This window comes from Cheilinus undulatus, linkage group 15, assembly GCF_018320785.1.
Source record: "Cheilinus undulatus linkage group 15, ASM1832078v1, whole genome shotgun sequence".
Taxonomy (NCBI): Eukaryota; Metazoa; Chordata; class Actinopteri; order Labriformes; family Labridae; genus Cheilinus; species Cheilinus undulatus.
In genome coordinates, this window is record NC_054879.1 from 46,560,320 (window position 1) to 46,583,305 (window position 22,986).

General features: G+C 39.0%; 1 protein-coding gene across 2 annotated transcripts in view; it reads left to right on the forward strand.

The window, feature by feature from the left end:
- The window catches only part of igf2bp2a (insulin-like growth factor 2 mRNA binding protein 2a), a 98,237-nt gene that overhangs the window by 38,256 nt on the left and 36,995 nt on the right, over positions 1-22,986 (forward strand). For both annotated transcript variants that reach the window (XM_041807210.1, XM_041807211.1), the window contains exon 3: positions 19,260-19,308. In XM_041807210.1, coding sequence (XP_041663144.1) covers positions 19,260-19,308 — 49 coding nt within the window. The remainder of the gene's footprint in view (positions 1-19,259; positions 19,309-22,986) is intronic.

Consider the following 22,986-nt stretch of genomic DNA (forward strand, 5'->3'; position numbering starts at 1 on the left):
CATCTCCATGTGTTAAACATGACAGCCTGTTATCATTTGGTTTTATGTGTGATTTGACATGAGTCAGCTGAATTCTTGTTTAGTTGATTGAAATGTCAGATTTGACCACTTGACAAGATACTTAAATTTATTTCAAGGGAAAACGTCTGTCACAAATGTTTAACTAAAAAAATGACCGTTGTAAAGTCAGAATAGTTCTTTGTTTTTTGATGTAAACAGGAGTGATGTCAGTTAGAATTTGTTATAAATATCTTTGCTCACTACATATTAACCCCCTTTTACCCCCACACGTGCATAAATACATCAAACAAACTTATTTTTTTAAATCAACAATTGAGGAAAAAACGATCGGTTATTATCGGTTGTCGGCCATCAGGTGTAGGAAATTATCGGTTAGTGGTATCGGTTCAAAAAAATACTTATCGTGCATCACTACATGCGCGAGTAGGCTTATAACGCATGCGCGGATGGGAAGCCCAGAATGAAGATGGCTGACACCAGTGAACTGTTCGTGCTCCTCACTCTTTTGAATTTAACTGTACTTCTCCAACAAAGTGTTGATTTACCTCACCATCACTTGGATCAGCAGAGACGTGTTTCGTGCCTGCACCCGATTCTGACTCGACCCATACGCCGTCGAAGGGCGTATGGATCTGTACTGTTTATCAGTACAGCCCAGGTGGTGCATCACACCTTTTCCTTTAAAATGCCCTTTCATGCAGCGTTACAGGCTTTCTTTCTGCTGATGTAGTCACCTCAAAGATCCTGAAGAACACATGATAAAGATCAGGGTCCTGAATAACATTCACTTCTAATGTAGATGTGCAGATGTGGTTTAGTGTGCATGTTCAGAGCCTCAGAGAATTAGAGAGTGTAAGAGCAAACATTTTTATTTAAACAGAAAAGCTTTACAGCAGAGAGGTAACAGCAGAACATTTTCAAACTCTCATTTCATTGGCTTAATAGGCATGACAGGAGAAAATGTGTTCTGTGTGAGCTGGGCGCCCCGTGGCGTTTTAGCACTGAGTGAAAATTAATTTGTGGTGAATACACCTGAGAGCTGGAAATCATTTCATATCTGCGACAGTATGCAAATAGCTCCAGGCCCTCCATTATCCCTCCTATATTAAAGTAGAGTTATAGAGGATTGTTCTAATCCGTGCATCTTTGAGCGTGCTCGCCCTGTGTGAATGCGTCCATAGATACGTCTGATAATGAGTGAGGATTAGATTTAACATTACGCTGCTCTGTGCTGTCTCACGCTACGTCCATGTCAGACATGAATGAGCTTTTGTAATTCTTCTTTTCATGGGACGCTGAATCATTCCCTGATAGAAGACATGAGCCCGCCTACAGCAGATGGACGTGTCTGTGAACTTTGTTCCACATGTAACGGCTGAAAGGACAACAATGATTCTGTATTTACATCTTTTTCCTAACGTGCAGAGGAGCAGACGAGTGTAAACAGGAAGGCTGCGGCTTCCATTGGAGAGTGTGCGCCTACCTGCATCCAGGGTGGAAACGAATGCGTGAAGAGAAACAGGCAGGCAGGTGAGCCTCCTGAATTCTGATGAGTCCTCTCCTGCCGAGAGCTGGGAGGGAAGCCGGCACCTGAGCTGTGCACGCTGAGATGAGATGGTTAGCAGCGCTGTGCAGCTGCAGCTTTGTTGGCTCAGCAGCGTCAGGAGGAGAAATCTGTGGTTAGGGAGAGAAGAAGAGTCAGGTACGGTGTTTGATTTGGTACGGGGGAGGGATTTTTGATGGATGCAAATGAAGGCCTGGAGAAATAAAAGGATTTAATCAAACTGAATTTAAAGGAGACTGTCACTAGTATCATTCATTTTTACTTTGGGGAATTTTAGCTCAATTAATGCTATAAAATGTTTCAATGAACCGAGGACTGCCTGTCTCAGAGGTGTCTCCACAAATCAACCTGAGTGAAGTTTTTCTCCCTCCGCCCTCATGAACAACAAACCCGCTGTTACACACAGGTAGATATTTTATTCAAGGTACAAAATGTAGAATTTTGCACTGAAATGTCTCGATTAGTTAAAAAAATACTGTTCCTATGTTATATTTGACCTGAGGACTGAGATTACCTCACATTTTTCCAACAGTTCAAAACCAGAGATTTTCTTTTTTTTTTTTTTTTTTAATTTTGATTATTTTTGTTTTTTTCCCGTTATTTGGATCGGGCAGCTGAAGAGAAACCAGAAATATAGGGAGAATGGGGGACAGATAAGACTAAACAGCAGCAAGACTGGGAATCAGTCCTGAGACCAGTACATAGAGGACTATAGCCAAGGCAGCTCATAAGGGGGGAGCTTTCTGGGGCCCAACAAACCTGAGGGCCCCTAGAGGTCAAAGATGGTCTATGGCAGTGTTACTCAACTCTGCTCAAATAAGGAGCCAAAGTGTTGAAAAACACCTTGACAGGAGCCACAATCTGAGTAGTGGAAAGTGGCAAAAATGCGTTAAAGTAGCAATAAGAATAGGTTAAAGGTGGCAAAAATAGTCAAATGTGGCAGAAATGGGCGACGGGGCAAAGTAGGCATAAAAAAGTGGAAAAAACCTGGCAAAAAATGTGTGTAAAGTTACTGAAATGGGCAAAAAGCAACAAGAAGGTGGAAACAAATGGGAGAAAGTGGCCTTTAATGGCAAAAAGTAGTTAAAAGTGGCAAAAATGGGCAAAAAGCGGTGGTAAAAGTGGACTCAAAGCAGAAAAAAATGATTTAAAGTGGCAAAAATGGGTCAAAGGGGGCAAAAATGTTGGAAAAAGTGGGGAAAAGGGCAGAAAGTGGCAGAAATTAGTGAGAAGTGACAAAAACAAGTTAAAGGTGGCAAAATAGTCCAAAGTGGCAGAAATGGGTGACAGGGGCAAAGTATGCATAGAAAGTGGAAAAAGCATGGCAAAAAATGTGTGAAAAGTGACTAAAATGGGCAAAAAGCAACAAGAAGGTGAAAGAAATAGGGGAAAGTAGCTTTTAATGGCAAAAAGCAGGATAAAATAGGCAAAACTGGTGAAAATGACAAAAAGTAGGTAAAAGTGGCAAAAATGGGCAAAAAATGACAAAGAAATGGTAAAAGTTGGCTCAAAGTAGAAAAAAGTTCCAAAATGGGTGAAAGAAGGCAAAAATGTCGAAAAAAAAGTAGGAAAAGGGCAGAAAGTGGCAGAAATTAGTGAGAAGGGACAAAAAATGAGTTACAGGTGGCTAAAATGGTCAAAAAGCAGCTAAAATATTGTAGAAAATGAGTGAAAGGGACTAGAACAGGCAAAAAGCAGCAAAAAGGTGAAAAAAATGGACAAAAAGCAGCAAAAGGTGGGACAAATTTGGGAAAAAGTGGCCTTTAATGGCAGGATATTATAAATCATCATGGTCAAGTTTACATTTTTATACTGGAGGAAATCTGCAGACTTCGTAGTGGTGGGCCAGTTCTAATAAAAATGTGATCTGGTGGGCCGGGTATAACTGCACCACGGGCCGGATTTGGCCCCCGGGCCTTAAGTTTGACACCCCTGTCTTAAATGGTCCTTAAAGGTCTGTGACCTTTAAGCATATGCATCAAGTCAAAGACGTCATTATCAGTGTGTGGAATATTATTTCTCTTTTGTTTATTTTTTCTCCTGCAACGATTCCTGATGATCGACAACTTTCACTCTAACAAAGTCCAGTGAGACTTTTGTTTTAGAAAACATTACACACGTGCGATAAAACATCAGGAGAGAGGTGAGATGTCAAACATTCTGCAGCGGACAAATGTGTGACAAACCTTGAGAGAATCAAACACACCTGTGGATATGTCATGTAAAGCATTATGGGTAATGGCTGCTGATTTACCACACAGGGATGCCAGTACGTTTCTGGAAATATCTTGCTCACACATGGTGTTGATGCCTTTTCTTCTGCATACAGATGTGTGGTGACAGTGAAGTATTCATTTAAATGCTTCTCTAATAGGACATTATAGGCTCCTGTATACTCCTTATATGTTAGACGTCTTCACAAACAGCTCCAAGGTTTGTTTGCCCTTCAGGCAGACTAATAGCAACACTTCCTTTTGCCGTTGAAGGACAACAACAATGCGTAGCCTCTTCTCTCATATAAATCCTGTTATCTCTGCTCCACAACAATGGGACGGGCCTTAGAGAAGTGCTTAGGAGCACTACACAGAAATGGCCCAAGCCTTCATCTTAATCCAGTGACAGAGAGCGGGGGACACAGCGGGAACGCCGGCGAACTTAGCAAAGAGGAGCGGAGGGAAATCTAACGCGCAGTAGGGTCTCTAAATATTGTTGACTTGTTGCTTCCTTTCTGAGATTTTCAGGCCATCCAGGCGCTTAAGAGCTTAAAGGTCGGAGCTAGAAATTGGGTTAATTCAGATTAGAAGAGTGTGTGGTCGGCGTGTAAGGACCACCGGACTGTGCAGCCCACCCAGACTGACCCATATAATAAAGTTAGAGCCCACATCTAGACGGGGCTTGGATTATCAGATGTAAAGAAGTAAGAACAGCAATGACGTCCTCACGTATGTGCACATGTGACTGCAAATGGTCAGATGATCATATTATTGAGCACTCAGCGCTGAGACGTCCCGACTACTACACATTAAAGAAGCGGAGACGTTAGCGCCGCTCAGACAGCAAATATCACTGTACTTGTAATCCGACCGTCTAATAGGTGCATAATCACACGCCTCAGTCTGATTTATGACCACAGAGGTTTTCATTTCCTATTTTATCTGCATGCTATGGCTGTGGATCATCTTTCATTTTAAAAACCATCAATTATCCTACAGGAAATATGACGTCTAACCGGACCGCTGTGGACTTCCTGTGTGCCATTGAGTAAGGATTTGAGTGGGAACAATAAGGCAATAAGGAGAGAGAAAGCTAAATAAATCAACGTTCTATGATTGTGTCATAATAGAAAAGCCTTTATCCCATTAAATGAGTAATTTGTTTAAGCATTAAGCAGCAAATATGCAGCCATACCGGTGTGAAAGAATGGCGAAGGCAGAGTGCTGACAGCTTAATGGACACAGGAGAAAGGGAAATGACTGGAAAACAAAACTGTACAAGTCAGGTGATTTTCCATGTAAAAACAATTAGGTGGGAGGTTATTTGTAGAGGTGAGTGTATGCACAGAGATTTTTTTTTTAACGTCTCAGACTGGCTCCGTGGACTGAAAGCCTATTCAGGATGTCTTTTATTCCCCCAAATAGAGCCTCCCCACTGGGCACAGAGTGGCATCCCTGACAGGGCGGGCATCAGCGCAGGGCAGGGAGGAGAAGGTAAACAAGGCTTTTAGACGCTTCATTAGACAGAATCAATCAGCAGAGAGGGAATGTTTCAGCACTCACTCCTTATAAAAAAGGTTAAAGATAAAGAAATGTATTTTATCTGTCTTTATTCACCCCCTTGGATCTTTTACCCTTCTTATAAATCAGGGGTTTTTAAAGTGTGTGAGAGTGAGCCTCCCCTAAGAAGAAATTTTTCATTGGGTGGACCCCCACCCACAAAAATGATTCAAATTGAAAAAAAAATTACAACATTTCGAACATTTATGTCTAATCTTTAAACATTTTTAACATTAATATTTTGGATGTTTTGGTTTGCAAATGTCCTTAAACATCTGCCTTTCCTTCTTATTCAGTTATAATGCCATTAAATACCCCTTTTTCATATTTTTTTTGGCTATTTTACATCTTCTTTTTGCCTGTTTTTCCCCATTTTTTCCACTTTTATCCCATTTTTGCCCTTTTTCACCTTTTCGCCTGTTTAAGCTACCTGTCATCTTTAAATATCCCTTTTTTCCCATTTTTTCCCCTCATTTTTGCTGTCTTTTTTCCACTTTTTCCCCATTTTTTGCCCTTTTTTTCAGTTTTTTGCCACTTTTTGTCCACTTAAGCTGGCCATTGTCATTTAATACCACTTGTTTACTTTTTTCCCCAATTTTTGCCCTTTTTCCCAATTTTTTTGCCACTTTTATCCAAATTTTTGTCACTTTTATCCAAATTCTTCCCCTTTTTACCCATTTTTTTGCCACTTATGTCCATTTAAACTATCCTTTGCCATTACATACCACTTGTTTCCTCTATTTTTATTTATTTATTTATTTTTTTAAGATTTGCTTTTGGGCATTTTTGTGCCTTCATTAGATAGAGGAGGACAGTGGACAGAATCGGAAACAGGGTCAAGAGTGGGGGAGAGACATGCAGTAAAGGGCCCCAGGCCAGATTCGAACCCGCGTACACGGGGAGCGCCCCCAACCACTAGGCCAACTTCTCCCCTTGTTTCCTCTTTTTTTTTTTTTGACCATTTTTGCCACTCTTGACTGCTTTCAAATCAAATTCCACCCACTCATTCAAATCACTTTCCACCCACTTTTTTGTCATTACTCACCCATTTCTGCTACTTTCTAACCATTTTTTCACTTTTTCTCCCCATTTTCACCCATTTTTTGCTGCTTTTTGACCATTTTGCCACCTTTAACGTATTTTTATTGCTACTTCAAACTGGTTTTGCCACTTTTCACCTCTTAGATTGTGGCTCTTGCAAAGGTATTTTTCAAAAATTTGGCTCTTTGGTTGAGTAACACTGCTCTATAGCATAGTCCCTATAGTAACTATAAGTTTATCCATTTTGCTCCATACACAGCAGAGGTTCACAAAGCAAATCACTTTTTTTTTCAGGTTTATGGTTCTGCGCCTCCCCTGAAGCTCTGTGGCGCTCCCCAGGGGAGGCCCGCCTCACACTTTGAAATCCACTGTTATAAATCAATCATGGTTGATATTATTTGGCAACAACATATATATATATATTTTGCCCCATTTCCCCCTCTACCTTTACAAGCCTTCCAGGGCCGGCTGCTGAGAAGCTTCCCCACAACATGATGATGCCACCACCGTGCTCCGCAGTGGGGTTGGTGTGTCTGTGGTGATGTCAGTGTTTGGTGTCTTGTCTGATGGTCTAAAAGCTCCATCCTGGTCTCATTAGACCAAAGAACTTTCTTCTCTTGACCATGGAGTCTCCCACAGTCCTTCTGGTGAACTCTAGTCCAGATTGAATCTGAGTTTTCTTCAACAGTGTCTTTCTCTTTGCCACTCTCCCATAAAGCTCTGACTGGTGAAGAACCCGGCCAACAGTTGTTGTCTGCAGAGTCTCTCCATCTCAGCTGCTGAAGCTTGGAACTCCTTCAGAGTAGTCATAGGTGTCTTGGTGTCCTCTCTCACTAGTCTCCTTCTTGCACGCCCACTCAGGACGGTCTGATCTAGGCAGATTTACACGTGTGACATATTCCTTCATTTCTTCATGATGGATTTAACTGAACTCTGGGGGATGTTCAGAGACTTGTATTTTTGTCTCCATCCACTGACTTACAGTTTTCAAAAAGCTTTTCTCTGAGTTACTTGGAGTGTTCTTTTGTCTTCATGGTGTAATGGTAGCCAGGAAGAGAGAAACTAGCACGATTTAGCTCTATTGAAATAAGTCAGTCACTTTAAAGGGGGTGAATATTCATGCAGTCACTTATTTTACATTAATTGACATTTCTTTGTAGAAAAGTTTCACTTTGACCTATTGACCCTGATTGATTCATAAAATCAGTAAAAGGGGGCCTTCCTTTCCAGGGTTGTGAGGTAGTCTGGCTGAGAGGCTGTTCATTTTCTTAAATGTTTTATCAATGAAACGGTAATAAAAGGCCATCAGAGCAATTTAGAGTCCACAGAAATGTCACTAAATGTCTTGTTTTGTCCAGACAACAATTAAAACTCAAAGGCATTGATTTTCTCACAATGTGAGGCAGAGATAAGAAAGACGCCCTATTCAGGAACCTTTCTGTTTGCAGGCTCTGGTTGAGGTGACTTTATTAGTACCCATGTGGACGACACAGGTAATAAAACTCATATAAATGAAGCAATACATGAGACAACAGGGAAACTACTGAAACAAAAATTTAATTCTCAACATGATAACGTGATAAAGATGATTAAAAAGTGAGTAGAAACAACATTTTAAAAAAGATCAGTTTCTCAAAAATTCTTAAAATTTGTAAGTTTAAATTGTCATTAACTTCTGTGAAAAAAATGATTTTTTTTTTACTTTAAACGTTGTAAAATGTACGTGAACCAGAAAGTAGAAGTTTTGAGACTTTAAGTTGAAAATCCAACCACAGTCTCAAGGACCTGTCTGGTAGATTTTTGACTTTACTCTGTTGTACATTTACAATTTTAATAATTTGACATTTTTGAGTGTCAGTTTTTAAAATGTAAAAGTTTTTAAACTTGGAAATTTCCTTTTTTTTCTTGTAAATTTACTACTTTTTAAACTCTGCAATACTGAGTTTGATTTATTTTATATAGACAACTGTATTATCTAAAAAATGTAGCCTTTCTTCCAAAAATGTTGTTCTTTATGCACGAAAATGAAGAGAACCTATTAATTTTTTTCTCTCTTAGCTTGACCCTAATACAGTATGTTTCTAATCATGGTTATATATATATATATATATAGCCAAAAGTATTCACTCACCTGCCTTGACTCGCATATGAACTTGAGTCCCATTCTTAATCCATAGGGTTTAATATGACGTGGGTCCACCCTTTGCAGCTATAACAGCTTCAACTCTTCTGGGAAGGCTTTCCACAAGGTTTAGGAGTGTGTTTATGGGTTTTTTAGACCATTCTTCCAGAAGCGCATTTGTGAGGTCACACACTGATGTTGGACCAGAAGGCCTGGCTCTCAGTCTCCGCTCTAACTCATCCCAAAGGTGTTCTGTGGAGTTGAGGTCAGGACTCTGTGTAGGCCAGTCAAGTTGATCCACACCAAACTCTCTCATCCATGTTTTTATGGACCTTGCTTTGTGCACTGGTGCACAGTCATGTTGGAACAGGAAGGGGTCATCCCCAAACTGTTCCCACAAAGTTGGGAGCATGGAATTGTCCAAAATCTCTTGGTATGCTGAAGCATTCAGGGTTCCTTTCACTGGAACTAAGGGGCCAAGCCCAGCTCCTGAAAAACAAGCCCACACCATAATCCCCCCTCCACCAAACTTTACACTTGGCACAATGCAGTCAGACAAGTACCGTTCTCCTGGCAACCGCCAAACCCAGACTGGTCCATCAGATTGCCAGATGGAGAAGCGTGATTGGTCACTCCAGAGAAGGTGTCTCCACTGCTCTAGAGTCCAGTGGCGGTGTGCTTTACACTGCTGCATCCGACACTTTGCATCGCACTTGGTGATGAGCTGCTTGGCTATGGAAACCCATTCCATGAAGCTCTCTACCACTGTTCTTCAGCTAATCTGAAGGCCAAATGGAGTTTGGAGGTCTGTAGAGATTGACTTTGCAGAAGTTGGCCACCTCTATGTGTGTGTATATATATATATATATATATATATATATATATATATATATATATATATATATATATCTTTTTTTTATTTTAATTCATTTTTTACACATTAATTTATTTGGTTTTTTTTTTTAACCTTTATTTAACCAGGATTTATTCCCATTGAGAGACAAAAATCTCTTTTTACAAGGGAGTCCTGGCCAAGACAGCAGCAATGATAAGTTTCACACATATGACATTAAACAGGACATAGAACAAAGGTTACATCAATTGACAAATCAGCAGCTTTCAGCAGAAAAACGTGCACACACTGGTCAAATGTTCCCTAATTTTAGTTTTGAACTCTCCTAAACTAACACAACGCTCAAGTTTAAGATGACCCTGTAACTCTGACCAAGACGATGGAGCAAAAACATTAAAAGCTCTTCGACCAAAGACAGAGCGAGGAATCTCATACATGATGAATCCATGAGAACGAAGATTACAATTACTGACAGCTTTTGGAGTCAGTAAAGTATAAAGATAAGAAGGTAATTCATGTAAAATAGCCTTAAAAAAAGATATTCCAATGTTCCATCCTTCTGTTGTATAAGGACGACCAACCAAGTTTCTCATATAAAACACAATGATGGGTCCGAAAACCCAGATCAGTGATAAATCGAAAGGCAGCATGGTCAACTGAGTCCATCATTTTCAGAGGATGAGGTAGCATGCATGTAAAGAACACACATAGGGCTGTTAACTTTAAAACATTAACGCCTGTGATTAATCTTGAAACCTTAACGAGTCAAAAAAAATAACTATATGTGACTAAGTTTGACCACAGCTTGCTCCCGTAGTCCTCCAGCGTGGATGTTTAGGTGCCTGGGGGTGAAGAGGTGAGAGAGTCAGACACGGCCAGCAGTGATGAGTGAGGAGACAGACCCAGGTCTGCTTAATGGGGATTTTCTTTTTAAACAGCTGGAGAATGTTAGTGAAGATAAAACCAAAGCTGTGGGTACATGCTGCAGAGATGAACTGTCTTTACACCGAACAACAACGAGTCTGAAGTACTGCTACGCTAACGGTGCTACAACACTGTTTATATGCATTCAAACTTTTTAACAGTGTTGCAAATATCCATTCATGGCAAAGTTTTACCGGTATTGATACTGGTTTACTGCCCACCATTACTGGTCACTACCTTTTTCTATTTGTTTATAAGAGACGTAAATGAAGTTTTATTTGCCAACTTGTGAATTTGGAGCGACCACAGCTGCTTTTTCTTTGCTCTTGGGTCAAAAAATGACTTTAGATCTGCAGTTTTTCCCCAGCCCTGGTACTTTGGATGCTCTCAGTCAGAATAGATATGAGATTCTATCATGTTAAACGGGTAAACAGGAAGGAAGCAGCCATACTGCATTCTCTTTTTGCTTCAAGATACAATTTATGAAGGAACATGGAGAGAAAAAAATGCAAAGGACCCTGATGACTAGTTTCCCCTGATCTGTTTGAATCTGATGATTAGATTTCCATCATTTGAAACCCCCCTGACTTCCTCTGCTCAGGGTCCACATGTGTGCGAGTGTGCACATTTGTGCAGCTCCTTACCTCATGCAGGTGGGTGCTGTAAATATTAGCTTTTCAAATGAACATGGCCACCCTCACATATTAAAAGGCCAAAATTCAGAGGCTTTATATTTTTATTCGTCCTGGCTGGCTGCTCCAAACCAACAGCAGACGGCTTGGTTATTTTCAACAAACATTAAGTAACCATTGAGTTCAGTCTGTGTCTTCACTGCAGTTCATTTTGGACTCTGGGGGAGGAGGAGGAGGCGAGGAAGGGCGCCGGGTTCACCTTGAATACAGATACCAGCAGAGGCCTGCTGCTCGGTGTAACACCACTGGGTTATTCCCTGATTATACAGCTCCACATATGACCTGAGGATGTTTATATCAAGTCTCCAGTTAGATTTAAACACTGCAGACAGTCAACAGTACATGTTGCAGGGTGGCATGTGTCGCGGGCCTCTCCCTGCGCTACAGACAGCAGACAGACAGAGAGCAGTGATCTTCTGGTTAGCCAGCGGCCACAGGCATGCAGAAAATGAGACCTTGAAGAACCGTCGGGAGGCACTGTCACTTTTTCCGAGAGATGTCCATTCCGGGAGCTTCCTCTGCATATTTCAGAGTGACAGACAAGCAAGTGGCCTTTAACAACACGTGCAAGTCAAAGAGAGTGTAGAAAACGCAGCTTTCTGGAGCAAGAAAAGTGGCAACAGACTGATTAAGAAATCGTTTAAATTTGCAGCAAATTCTGCTTTTGTTTTTTCTGCTTTTTTAACTTTAAAAGCACAGAGGAAGGTCTCACTGCGCTGTAGCTCAGCATCAAGTGTGCTAACATTAAATCAAGGTTACCACTGAAAAATTCATGAATGAAAACACAATAACCGTCAGTGTTTTGGGGCTGTTTCAGCAGCAGATGATGATGAATGAAAGAAGCTTTCAGTTTCGATTTTCAGCAGCTCAGGGATGCAACATTCAGGCGGTTTGGAGGTTTGCAGTTGGCTTTAAAGGGGTTTTTTTTCTTGTTGGCTTCTTAGCAACAGGAGATTGTTTACTATCCTGAAAGGGGGGTGTGATATAGAGGTGCACACTGATTTTTATCAGTTTGGCTGTTTTGTTACCAGTTGCTATGGGAGATCTTTCATCTGCTCTTTAAACCACTGCCAGTGACAGGAAGTTTGCAGGCAACCTGGGGAGTGAGCTGTGCTGTTCTGGCTTTTACCGCACACTTTTTAAAGGACGTATACAACACATGTTATGCTTTTATTTACCAGTGATGTAACAGTATAATCCACTCACAATCATATCACAGTAGCGGGCTCACACTATGATTTTATTCTGACAGAGGAGGTTGATGTATAACATTCTTTTTTTTTTTCCATTCTCTGACCATGAAAAATTACCTTCCTCATTTGTCTTTATAAATACATCTTTATTTTGAGGTTGTATGATAACTGTATAAACCATTGGTTCCCAACCTGGGGCCCGGGATCCCCCAGGGGGGCGTCAAAGATCTTGGAGGGTGTGCAAGTCTTTGTCTGCTCTGAGGCTGCAAAATTAGATTTTCAAATATCAACCAAAACCACGATAAAGTAGTTATTAAATAGTTTATACAAGGGTGTTTTGATAAGAAGAGCATGCAGAGGCCTTTTTAGGGTTTTATCAGTGAAACAATTAAAATCTAGTTGATTCTTTGGCAGCAGTGTGTCACTTTTTCTTCCCTCTCGGGTCCTGGAGGTGGGGGCTCCACTTTCTTAGGTGTTTCCCAACCAGGGTTGTTGGTTGATAAAATCTGGAAAAGTAAGGAGTAAAAACATTTAGATAAGAAGTCAGGAATGTGGGAAAAGAAATTAATTTGTGTCATAATCTCATATTTTCAATTTTGCATCTCACAATTAGGACTCAAACTTAGGATTTTGACTTTTTATTTCGTACTTTGAGCATTTCGACTCATTATTTTAACTTCTAATATCATATTTTGAGCTTTAAGATTCATTATTGTAAATTATAAGTGATATTTTGACCTTTTTAACCAATTATTTTGTATTTTATCTCATTTTTAATGTCAAACTTTGACTTCATAATCCCATTGTTTGACCTTTTAGACTCACAATTTAAAATTTTGAATTACATTTTGACTTTAATGTCATGATAACAAATTTCGTTTCATTTTTTGACCTTTCAAACTCATGATTTTGACTTTCTTTCTAATATATTTGCCATTAAAAAACATCATTTTCAATTTCAATTTCAGTTTCATGTTTTGACCTTTTTGAACTAATAAATTTAATTTTCTCAGATTGTGAGCCTTTAAACTTATCTTTTTCACTTTTGAGATGTCAAAATCGTTTATCATCAGTGCTACGTTTTTTTTTTTTTTTTTTTCATATTTAATTACTGGTGAAATGAGGTTCACTGGTAATGGTTAAAAAGGTGACCCTGTTAGGCCCTCAGGTTAGACCTAAATCCAGAATCTGGCTCCTGCTGCGATTGAGTTTGACACCCCTGCACTAAGGATTCATTGTGGGGCCTGATGTGCCACAAAACGGGGCTACACTGACACACATGTGCCGCTCAGTTCACCAAGGTCAAGCTTGACGGTTATGTCTAGGTCTTTTCATCCCAGGCGCTCCTGGCTACCCTACCACCCACCCGGACATTACCTCAGGCCATTCTTACTCACAGCATCCATGCTCTACCCCACTCTAAAAGTTTGGACTTTGTTCCCAAATTATTTTTCCTTGCAAGGACATCCAGAGTCAGATCAGGGTTCTGTCAATCCCTCCTCCTATACTCGCTACGTCTACGCTTCAGTTTCTGGCCGAATGTCACACGTCGCCAGATCAGTCAGTGGACATGTTTTCAATCAGTTGCAGTAGCTGGTTCCCACCTGTAGAGGGCAGTTGCTATTCACATTTTTAACAAAAAATGTAGAATTTAAAAGTGCTAAAATGTTGAGATTTGAACCCTGATCAGTGGAACTACTAAATCCACTTTTACAGAGGTTTTCATCTGAAAAAATGCTCTGAGGGTTTAGTCCCTCTGTAGAGCTCCTGTGAAAGTCTTTAGATTGTTGTTGAGTAAAGCGCCCCCCTGTGGACAGTAGCCTTCTTTGCTAAACTTGTCAAGCATGTGCGTAAAGAGTGCCATTATTAATGTTAGTCTGTTTCATAGGCACAGTGAAAGAAGCTCTGCTGAAGCCTTCACAGTCTTGGCGTATAAAGCAGGATAATGATTTACTCATGAGTGCTAACTGCACCCCCCACCCCACCCAAACAAACCCCCAGTAGTTGGGTTGAATGGAGGAGGAGTGGAGCTCAGTGGGCTTTCCCAAATTTGTGTGACGTTTCCACTCTGTCTTCTCTTTTTTTTTTTTTTTTTTTTTTGAGCAGCAGAATCAGAGAAAGTCCTTCATTCATGTCCTGCTCCAGGCTTGGTCCTCTCGTCTCAAGAAATTCTGAACTGCAGATTTCCACTGAGAGAGAAAAAAAAAAGCTAAACTTAGACGCAGAAATGTTTTGTTGATTCGTAAGCATGTGGGGAATCCTCCCTAAATTTGTCCCATTTCTCCTGACTCATCATGTTCACAGTTTTTGCTCCTTGCCTACATTCTCCGTGTTACTTCTGTGGAATCACTCTGACAGCCGTACGGTTTCTCCTCCCTCAGCTTCTCTGCGTTGTAAATCAGCAGCTCTCACTGCAGAGCTGGACTCTCTCACGTTAATGTAGTTGTTAACAGCTTGCGGTCACCGGGCGGTCGGTGTGGCTTTGCTGTTTGAGCTGACATGCTCTCTGGAGGCAGAGAGAGGCGCTGCCAAAGCTCTGGATCCTGAAACTAGCGGGTTAGAGAAGGGTGCACTGTCCAGTCTGTGGTCAGATGTCTTTCTGACATGGATTTTAAAGGAACTAAAAATACAGCTGGATTTTCATTCTGATGACTTGATCTTTTTTTTTTGCTGTTAAGCATAAATCAAACTCTCAGGTGCAACATGATTGGCCGATGTGCAACACTGAAATGAAAACAAAGTGATGCATTTTCAGTAAAAATAATAAACAGTGTTTGTTAAATAGGACTTTTTTCTCTCTTTTACTTACATTTCAAGTCTCATTTAAAAAAACACCTTATAATGGTTTCTACATGCACCAGTTGATAAAATCAGGGCTGATACTGATTCAGGTATTAAAAATAATTCCACTTTTGGCTGACAATGTTTTTTATTTGCAACAGGCTACTCCAGTGGTGTCCAAACAATGGCCTGGGGGCCAAATATGGCCCGCGACCCATTGTTATTGGCCCTGCAGCAAAATAAATAAAATGAATACAGCCCACATTTAAACATGAAGCTTGTGCTTAACTGCATCGTACTTTTTAGTTTCAGCACAAGGCAGCGCCACCATCTTAATTCTGTAAACAAACATTTTGACACGAGGATATCTTGATTAATAACATCCTGATGGATTATCGCAGCAAGCAGCAGCACTTGTAACATTTCATGGGCGGAGCCAGAGGTAGCCATGGCCAAAGCAGCCCTCTGAAATCTGATTGGCTCCCCTAAATCCCAAAAAATGACTGTCTTTTTGCCCAGTTAGCCATTTAGACACTTAGTCACTAAACATGTATTAACTAGGGATGGGACCGATCCAACATCGGTTTCGGGTTCGATATGGACGTAATTAATAGATCGGATATCTGACTGACGGCGCCGATCCAAGTGACCAATCCAAATCCATCTTACAGTTTGCGGTAGACCACAAACGCACCGCAGTCTAACAGGAGACAGTCTCTAGGGATGTTCTTAGCGGTATAATTACCTAGTCCAGGGGTTGCATTTAAATGTTTTTCTGAACCATAATTTCAAAATGTATGAGCAATATTTTTATATGGTTAAATCAAATTTACTTGCATTATTTCACAGCACGGGACTGTACCATTTAGATATTTTTAAGGGAGGAGCAGGAGCCCCCCAGTATTTGATTTCAGTGTATTTGATACAAAAATATCAGTCTGTTGACCAATTTGCTTAGTTGCTTTTGATTCAGTAATGACACTAATTCCTAGGAATAACTAAATAGAAACTCACTTTTCATTGCAGGCTCCCTACTGTGGGCCTGGGTAATAGGTACCCCATGCTACGCCCATTGTTGCATCACGCTGTGATTGGCTGTACGTTCAGGAGTTTTAGGAAGTAGTCTGCAACAACTGTGCAGAGAATATGTATTTTAGCTGAAATGATCTGTGCATACAGTGTTTGTGGTTGTACCGTTTATGTTGTAGATCACACTCACTTTAGGATAGCTGGCTGTGGCACACACACTATATTTAAGTATTTTTTAAATCAAAATCAGATTTATTGGCCAGCGATTCTTAGATAAACAAGGGTGTGACTTTGGTAAACTGTGCTTGCTGCATACACATTTGCATTAAACATTAAACAAACCTTGACCTTAGATTTACAAGTTAAGATAAGACAATAATGCAGTGATTCTCCAACACAGCTGCTAAAACTGCAGTAAAAACCACTTCTGTAACTTCTCTGGCTTACCCCAGTCACAGTGTCACATCATCATACCTCAGTACAGCCAGTCATACCGTTAACAGTGCTGGGCCATTAACCAGGTTTCAATTTTAATTGTAATTCTAGCATCACATGACCACAAAACAAGATAATCCTGATTAATGATGAGCAGTTCTGTAAACTACTGAGATAAGACAGTGGATAGAGTCTGAAACTCAGGAGAGTGAGTGAGGAACAGAGCACAGATTTATTCACATGAACCTCCTGAGACCTGGAGCTTTTAGTGTTTGAGTTTCTCCCTCTTCTTTGGTACGAGTAGAAGCTGCTAGATATAAAAGTATGAAAGGATAAATGTCTGCACATGAGGACAGTTGGCTTTTCTTACTGTAAAAAACAAAATTACTTTTTCTTTACTTGTTGGAAGTCATTTTTCACAAACATATTTTTTTAATCCCTAAAATTCCAACATTACCCAAAATTTGTGTGAAAATTCTTAAACATTTACAAATATTTTGTTTTACAAAAACAAGAAATTTCCTTAGATAATCCCCAAACAGTTAAGTGAATCTTTCTGAAAAAGCCCAAAGATTCAAATAAAAGTTTCCCTTAAAAAAAAAAAAAAAATCTTTAAAATTTCTGAAAATTTTTAAAGTAAAAATTCCCAAAATCAGCAATTTCCACCCAAAATGTCCAATCAAATTCCCCCAAGTTTACAAATAAGATCCCCCAAAAGTCAGTGGGAAAATTTATGGAACATTTTCAAACATATTCCCTGAAAACATCCAAAAAATTACAAAAAAAAAACTCCAGTCTAATTCCCAAATATTCTTAAAATAAATTTCCCAAATTCGCATGAGTTTAGCCCCACCCCAAAAACAAAAGTATTAAATCATCCCAGAATAAACAAGCGTATCCCAGATACTTCCCAAATATTTAACTAAAACTTTCTGAAAAAGCCTAAAGATTAAAATAAAGCTCCCCTGAAAACTGAATTAGAATTTCAAAAATATTTCAAGCATTTTTCCAAACATATCAAAGCAAAGTCCACCCAAAACCCTGAATTATAATTCAATTTTCCCAAAATAATAAAACAAAAACATCCAAGTAATATCTTCAAAATTTACATCAAATTCCCAGATATTTAACAAATAAATTCCCCCAAATTACCCTGGCAAATTATAGAATGCCTGAAACATATTCCCCAAAACACTGCAAATAAATACCCCCAAATTCATATTCCCCCAAACATTCAACAAATTCCTGAAAATTTCAAACAAAATTCGAAAAATATACTATTAAGTTCCCCCAGTATTCCATGGAAAAATTATGGAAAAATGTTCAACATATTCCCCAAAACATCCAAATAAACTCCTCAAAATTTTCCAAAAAAATTCCAAAATAAAATTGTAATAAATTCCCTTGATATTCCATGGAAAAAATTTGAAAATTTCCAAACATATTCCCCAAAAAATCCAATTAAATTTCCCAAAATTTCCAAGAAATTCCAAAATATTCAAAGAAATTCCTCCAATATTCCATGGAAAAATTATGGAAAAATTTCCAAACATTCCCCAAAATGTCAAAACAAATGCCTCAAAATGTCCAACAAAATGTCCAAAAATATAAATTTAAATTGCCCCAATATTCCATGGAAAAAATAATGCACAAATTTCCAAACATACTTCCCAAAACATCCAAACAAATTCCTCCAAATTTCCAATCAAATTCCAAACAATATACAAATAAATTTCCCCAATATTCCATAGAAACCTTTTTTGAAAATGTTAGATTATCAAAATAAATAATTTCCAGTTGAATTCCTAAATCCCTACTAATAATTTCCCCAAATTCTCGTTCGACAAATATCAAATAAAAAAAATACGGCAAGAAATTCATGAAAATTCATGAAAATTTTAAAGCAAATTTACCAAAATTCCGAGCCAGTTTCTTAAACATCTATTGGAATTCCAGACAATGACGTAAAAATTGGCAGCATTTATTTATATGTTTGTAATGTCCTAATATGGGCATGCAGGGTCTCAGGAAGTAAAGAGAACAGCCTCTATACATGGGGTGCTAGGACTGCTCAATTACAGCAGAATTCCTAATTGCATTTATTTTTCTGGATATTGTGATCACAATCATTAAACATGTTTACCCACTGATTTTTGAACACGTTTCCACAGGATTTTCCCTTTAAAATAATAATTTTGTCGTTTTTTGGGGGGCCTTGCCACCATATAGTAAAGCTGAAAGTCATTTTGCATTGCTCTCTGTCTGATTCCTTTAATTCATGGTGGTTAGCATGAAACACAATAAAGATTTAATCCTATCTTGTTTGCTAAAATCATAGAAATGTAAACTCGATGAACTGCCCAGCTCTAGTTGTTGGCGCCACGGCTCAGAGCAGTTTTAATTTGAATCATCGTATTCACATCTTTTTTTGTATCTCTTGTAGTCTTCTAGTGAGAGAGTAGTAAGAATAGCACTCGTAGGAGGGTGTTACTGAGACTCACTATCTGCTGTCCAATAAACGTCCTCACCTACACACCTACATTTCCTTCAGCTCTTAGACAGCTCCTTCATTCCTCTTGCCTTGTAATGAGCCGTGGGCGGTGTGGAGAGTTAAGATGACACTGAATGTGAAATTAGATTCAGCAGATCTGACTCTGCATTTGCGCCCTCTCCATTCAAACATCTCTGAAGGCCAGAATGTCCCGGATATATTAGACGTATGAGTGAGGTTTGGCTCTGCTGTAAACACACTGTAACTCTCTAGCATGTGTATGTGAGTGTGTGGTTCAGGTCCGTTAAATCCACCCCGTCTGTGTCTCTCATCTCTGCAGGAGTCGGAAGATCCAGATCCGGAACATTCCCCCTCATCTACAGTGGGAGGTCAGTTGTTTGTCTTTGTGTGTCTGTGTGACTGTGTGAGAGTGTCGACACTTGATGCCCAGCTGAAGCACCAGGTAGCACATAAACCAGCGTCCCGAAAATGAGTCACCAGCTTTTACTCTGTTTCTCTGCAGACACGGGGCTTTGTGTGGAACTGTGTGTGTGTGTTTGGATGACACTGTGTCTGTGTGTCGACATCTGTAACCTCGCTGGGGTCCGAGTTGTTTTTCTCGGTTTGAGCTTTTTTCGGCCACAGGCTTAAATCTGCATTATTATTACATTCTTTTTACACTTTGAAGAACACCCAGCAATGTTTGCACTGAAATTTTTTACTGTTTAGAGCTGATTCAGACTCTTGAGCTAAGCAGAATCATGTTTAAAAACAAAATAAAAATAGCATATAGTAATAAAATCTGTGATTTTCTATTCAAACAGAAAGGAAGTGTGGGTTTAAAAACAAATCAGTGAGGGAAAACTGTTTAAATGACTTTTACCAAGAACACAAACATTTCTGCCTTTGTGGGAACAAGGAGCACGGCTGGACTGGGAATCGTCCACTAAAGCAGTGGTTCTCAACTGGTGGATAGGGGCCCCAAAGTGGGTTGTGAAAAAGCATCTGTCCCATTTCTGATTCCTGATTATTTTTTATTTTTTAATTTTTTGCATAATTATCAAACTTAAATGTTTCAGATCATCAAACCAATTTTTTTTCCCAACTCTTTTTATTAGATTTTGAACATTGTAACAGACATCATCCAGTGGCATAAAATTATAAGGCATCAAACCAATTTTAATATCTCACAAAGACAACCCAAGTAAATAGAAAATGCAGTTTCTACATGATGATTTTATTATTAAGGGTGAAAAAATCCAACAGTTAAATGTTTGAATTAGCCAGTGTGAGATCTACGAGTCGATCAGACTAATTACCTATAATTGTTCTGAAATCCGTCTTCAATGCTCTTTTAAAGGTCACATATTATGCAAAAATCTCTTTTTCAGGCTTTTCTAACAAAATATGTGCCCCTGGCCTGTCCACAATACCCTCCAGTACCAGAAAAAGCCATACGCTCCCCCCTCTCTTTCTTCACCTTTCAGAAAATGTGTGCTGAAACAAGCCGTTCTCTATGGCAAGCAGTTGTAACATTTAAAAGCTACGTTTGGCTATCCGGAACATTGTAGATATCTATAATTCAATTTTGCCTAGTCAAAAAGAACATTTCAGATATCTGCAAATACATTCTGCCTATCCACAATTGTTATTCCAGATATCTACAACTTCATTTCAAAAATCCACAATGTGAATTACAGATATCTGCAAAGTAATAATAGATATCTGTAATTCAAATTCAAGATATCTCTAATTACATTTTGACTAGGCAGAAGTAGAATTACAGATTCACCTCGATTCAAGACATCTACGTGCCCCTTTCTGGATATCTTAAATTAAGTTTTGACTAGGGGTGTAAATCACCAGTTTCATCCCGACATGATACGATTTCAATATTTTGGACAACGATACGATTTTTCCGATATCACAGTATCTGCCACCATATGATTTCGATTTGATCTGATATGGAGCCCAGGATCGATATCAGGCGATTTTGTGCAAAAATTTCACACAGTTACAGAAAAAAACAGTTTCTGCAATTAAATTATTGACAGGTCTCTGTATTTAATAAAATATGTCTTTAACAAAAACAACAAAGACCTGATCACCCCTGATCACCTTTAAATTAGGAACACAACTGTGTTAAAACATACTGATTTAAAACTGCAAACATTTTCAGTACTAAACATGTTATTTCCTCACATCCCCAGATCCCTCTAAAGCACCAATAGCTATGGATTTTTTTCTGCAACCCTTTTATAATAATGATCAAAATGTTTGGCCTGTGTTCCCATTTTAGATTTTGTTCTTAAACTTATTTACACATGTGGACTTCAACAGATATTTCTGCTCTACATCAGCCCTTCATACTTTACACAGAGGCCTGTTAATGTGGCAGATTGTTCATTTAGTTTATTCACCTTATGAGATTTAAATGAGGTCAAATAAGGGACATATGATGTTATATAATTATTCTTCATCATTTTTATTTTTTGCAACCTTGATTTTAATAAATGGAAAGGTTTGACTGAATACCAGAGCAAAGTTTTATTATAAAAGACGTTCCTGTGATGTGCAGCTTTATAACAAGAGCGAGGGAGTGGGGGTATACAGAGAACAGCTGTCCTGCTTGAACCACGTTAACTGAGGACAGCTTATATTTTCATAAATCTAACGTGAGACAGCGATGTAAATATGTGTATCGAAGGAGATATGCAGCAGCAAACTTTTCCTCTCCTTGTATCTGCAGAAAGCGCTCGCTCCCTCAACCGTAACAGGTGGAGTGTTTTTATCCGCCAACGATCAAACATGGCGGTTATATACGGATAAAGACGTAGCTGTAGTCGGCAAACTAAGGGGAGAGATCCGTGCTGCAGTAGCGTCTGTCTGAAATATATCCACACAGCAGAGAGAGGAGAGGAAATCCTCTTTACCTCAGCAGCGAAACTTTAAGCCACGGCTGCTACTTAGTTAGCTTGTGGCTAACTTGTTGTGTACGCTGCATGGGGCGGAAGCTGTCAACGGGCACGCGGGAGGAATTTCAAAATAAAAGCGTAGCTTGAAGTATACATTTAGATCGATGTTTTGACTTTCCATCGATCTATCGATCTGATTGGATCGTCAATCAACCAATCGATATATCGATATACATCGATCATTTTTTACGCCCCTAGTTTTGCTAGTCAAAATGGAATTGTAGATGTCTCAAACTGGAATTACAGATATCTACAATTCATTTGCAGATATCCGTGATTCACATTGTGGATATCCAAAATGACGTAGATATCTGTAATGACAATTGTGGATAGGCAGAATGTAAATGTAAATGTTCTTTTTGACTAGGCAAAATTGAATTACAGATATCTTGAATTAAAATTCTGACTATTCAAAATGTAATTATGACTAGTCAGAAAGACGTTGTTGATATCTACAATGTTTATGTGAAAAATAAACCTGAAAAAAAAAGTGATTTGCTTTGCAAACTTCTGCTGAGCATGGAGCTAAATGAACAGACTTATAGTAACTTTAAGGCAGTGATACTCAGCGTGTGATTATTAGTGGCTCTTTGATGTCTTCATTTTAATTATTATTCCCCCACAAAACCTTAAAAAAGGGAAACTTTTTTGCCCCTTTATACCATTTTTGGATACTTTTCATCCATTTAAGCTACGTTTGGTCATTAAATACCACTTTTTCCCCCCACTTTTTTCCAATTTTTGCCCTTTTTCACAATTTCTTTGCCACATTTATCTCATTAAAGCATCCTTTGGTCATTAAATACCACTTTTTTCCTACTTTTTTCCACTTTTTCCAATTTTTGCCCCTTTTCACCTTTTTTATGCAATTTTTCACCCATGTAAGCATCTGTCAATAAATACCACTTTTTCCCTACTTTCTGCCCATTTTTGCCACTCTTGACTGCTTTTATTAACTCGTTTTTTTGCCTTGTTTTTGCCACCTTTGGACCATTTTCTTTGCCACCTGTTACTCATTTTAGACTTTTGTCTTCTCACCCATCTTTTTTCACATTTTATCCCCATTTTTGCCCATTTTCACCCATTTTCTGC